This window comes from Cyprinodon variegatus, unplaced genomic scaffold (genome assembly GCF_000732505.1).
Source record: "Cyprinodon variegatus isolate N-32 unplaced genomic scaffold, C_variegatus-1.0 Scaffold101, whole genome shotgun sequence".
Lineage (NCBI taxonomy): Eukaryota > Metazoa > Chordata > Actinopteri > Cyprinodontiformes > Cyprinodontidae > Cyprinodon > Cyprinodon variegatus.
In genome coordinates, this window is record NW_015150554.1 from 1,085,368 (window position 1) to 1,088,717 (window position 3,350).

A 3,350-nucleotide genomic window follows, 5' to 3' on the forward strand; every position below is an offset into this window, starting at 1 on the left:
TAGTAGCAACATCCACCTCTCCCTCTTCGGTTCTTTGAAAGAACCGAAGAGGGAGAAGTTTTATTGTCAAGTTTTTTATTTTGGGAAGTTTTTTCCGCTCTCTTTTTTGCTATCCGTCGTCGCTTATGTTATGGTTTTAATCTATGCTCTGGATTACCCATAATTCCAAGTCGTATTGTAAAAAATAAAATACTCAAATATATCTTTCTTTTAAGATCTTTATTGCGGTTTGAAACATATTATATGAGTGTATTTTTGACAAACAGTCTAATGAACTATACACAGTTATTAACATAGTAATTAAAAGTAACACTGTCTGCTTGCTATTGGTGTTGCATTTAAACGGCTCACCATCCTGTTGAAATCTGCCATGTGCTGGGGTATAAATACGGTCCGGTCAGTCAGTCTAGTAACAGTTGGGTTAAAGGCAAATTTTTCGCACCATTGCATTTGCAAAGAGACGTCTTAGTCCACAATTGCATAGGGGGCCCCAAAGCAAGAAATATCATTTTCTCTTTACCCCATCATAACAGAAAATCTAGTTCTGAAAAGAGCATGAATTCGGTACTTATCATTTTTAATATAAGTACATTGATGTGCATAATTCACAACAGTGTTTTTGTTGTCAAGTAATACAAATTTAAATGTTTTGAATATTCCAATTGAGAGTATTACTGCTGCCACCATCTGTATTAGAAAGGAAAAAATAGTAGGGGTGGCCAATGATTGGCTAAGGGGGGGCCAGTGGGGGCCATGGCCCCCATCTAGCTCCGCCCCTGATAAGAATCTTATCAGAACATTTCTGATTATTTTTCAGAAGATAAGCCTATTCGAGTTAAATCTTATTTTCATCACTATATAGTGGATCTTAAATGCTTCCAGGCCAGGCGTGAGGGAAGCAGCCATTTATAGCTAATTGATTGATTGACTGCTGAGAGGTTTCGGTTGTATTTCTATCTTTGGCTGCAGGTCTATGTTTAGCCTCTGAAGAACTCCCTCCACCCCCGCACCGCGCCACCACCGCCCACCCGCCGACGGCCAGCTGATCTTTGTCGCACGTAAGCGCCGTCGTGTCGTGGCCCCGCCCCGCTTCCTATGGAGGATTTATTTATTTTCTCCTCCGTCTCCTCCTCCTCTGCCGCCGCCGCCGCTGCGTCCATTATCACCGAGACGAAACCAGGAATCCTCGGCGAAGCAAAGCGACGACCGCAGGCCGAGCTGACCGACTCGGAGTGAAGGATGAGAGCCGAGCGCGGGGCGCAGAGCCGACCGGAGCCGCCGCTGAGCACCGGAGGAGGCAACATGGACAGGGACTAAACAGGCAGGAGGACTCCGCTGCGCCTGTCGGTAAGCGATGGATGGATGGATGGATGGATGGATGGATGGATGGATGGATGGATGGATGGATGGATGGATGGACGAACAGGTGGTCTGATGGCGGATGAGGCTGCATCTACAGAGCTGCACGGAAACGCACCTGGAAGAAATAAAATGAGCGCTCTGCGGCTCTGCAGCCTGCATCATCAACATCATCATCGTCATCATGATTTACTGACGGTACTGACGGCCCTCCGCGCTCAAACGGACCGACTCATGACACCGTCCTCCTTGTCTTGCAGCGGCTCGCGGTCGGGATGTCTGGAGCGGCCGGGCTCGCGCCGCCCACCGGGGCCGGACCGGAGCTGCCGGACCTGAGCCATCTGACCGAGGAGGAGCGGAGGATCATCCTCTCCGTGATGGAGCGACAGAAGAAAGAGGAGGAGAAGGAGCAGAGCATGCTGAAGTGAGAGGGATTTCATTAATCAGTATTTATCAGTGTGTTTCTGCCATCACGTGCTGCAGAAAACACCACGTCCAAAAACAAAAAAAAGATGCCATGTGCAACAAAAATGAAGGGTAGCTCAGGTATCAGCTCACTTTCTGAATGAACAGTACCCTGAAATTCACGCAATCAGTAAAGGATAAAATAAAAACATAAAACGTTTCTGATAATAAGGTTTAAATTAAATCTTGGAAGAACAGTATTCATAGAGAGACCTTCCTGTTTCCCAAAGGCAGTGAAATACATATGAAGTCCCCTAAAGACACCTGCAAATAAAGTATAACTTCTGAATAGATAGATAGATAGATAGATAGATAGATAGATAGATAGATAGATAGATAGATAGATAGATAGATAGATAGATAGATAGATATGGACTTTATAATGAGCTATACAAGTACAGACCATTTACTATAGATATATTTTAATGTTTTTATACAAAGGCACGGCTTGAGTGACTTTCTAGATTTTGAGGGGCTATTTTGACTTAAATAATATTCATTAATACAAAAAAAACAACAAAAAAACTAAAACGACACACTGTGACGGACTGGCGACCTCTCCATGGTTTGCTATAGACTGCTGGAGATAGGCACCAGCCCTCCATGACGGTAGAAATAGGGTTACAAACTAGGGACGACTATGGCCTGAGTCCCCCAACTGTCACTGGGGGATGGGTTTCTAGTAATATCTTTAATTTGATGCTTCTTTTTTTAGTAAAGAGGTTACCGAAAGAGTTACTCCAAATAAAGAGTAACAATTATTTGTTAGCTATAGACAGTTTGTTGTAAAACACTGCTGCATATAACATAGCAAACAATGAGTAAATTGTAATTAAAAAGAACTTAAGTCATTGCACAGATAAAGGGTGACAGTGGCGTTGGATGTAGAAGTTTGCCCTGAAATCGAAGGATTGACGGTTCAAGCCCCGACTCCGACTTTCAGTGTCAAGACACTTCACCTGCATTTTCTACTGATGGTGGTGGTGCCAGTGTACGGCAGCCCTGCTTCTGTCAGTGAGCCCCAGGGCAGCTGTAGCTTTCCACCATCAGTGTGTGCGTGAATGGGTGAATGAATGTAGTGTAAAGCGCTTTGGTCAAGTCTACTGACTTGAATAAAGGCACTAAATAAGTACATGCCATTTACCATTTACCACAGTTAACTACTTAATGATATGTCTACTGTAATTTACCAGATGGCACTAGCACCTAAGGGTGCATGGTCAGTTTTTGTTAACTTTCTAATTAAGAAGTATATATGCTGTAAATATTTACAAATATTTACTAAATTTTAAATATTGTATGCAGTAACTAGTCTCAAGCAACTGCTCAATGAGAGCTACAAAACAAGCAGCAAAATCATCTGCCTACTCTATGGCATTGAACTTTGTTGATAACTCTCTTTCTTTGATCTCTGAATACTGATTCCATAAAATAAAAAAGAAAGATAAAGAGAAAACACTTATTAAAACTGAGAATTTTTCAAAGCAAATTCAAAGATAGAGTTGATTCCTTCCTGCTATCCTAAT

General features: G+C 42.7%; 1 protein-coding gene across 3 annotated transcripts in view; it reads left to right on the forward strand.

The window, feature by feature from the left end:
* The first annotated feature begins 1,093 nt into the window (after window positions 1–1,093).
* LOC107084483 (regulating synaptic membrane exocytosis protein 2-like) overlaps window positions 1,094–3,350 on the forward strand; it is a 46,205-nt gene continuing 43,948 nt past the window's right edge. For 2 of the 3 annotated variants that reach the window (XM_015374369.1, XM_015374368.1), the window contains exons 1-2: window positions 1,101–1,347; window positions 1,620–1,783. In XM_015374369.1, the coding sequence (XP_015229855.1) occupies window positions 1,635–1,783 (149 nt within the window). In that variant the 5' untranslated portion in view covers window positions 1,101–1,347; window positions 1,620–1,634. Of the gene's footprint in view, window positions 1,348–1,619; window positions 1,784–3,350 lie in introns of all 3 variants that reach the window. The other variant, XM_015374370.1, reaches the window with a different exon arrangement.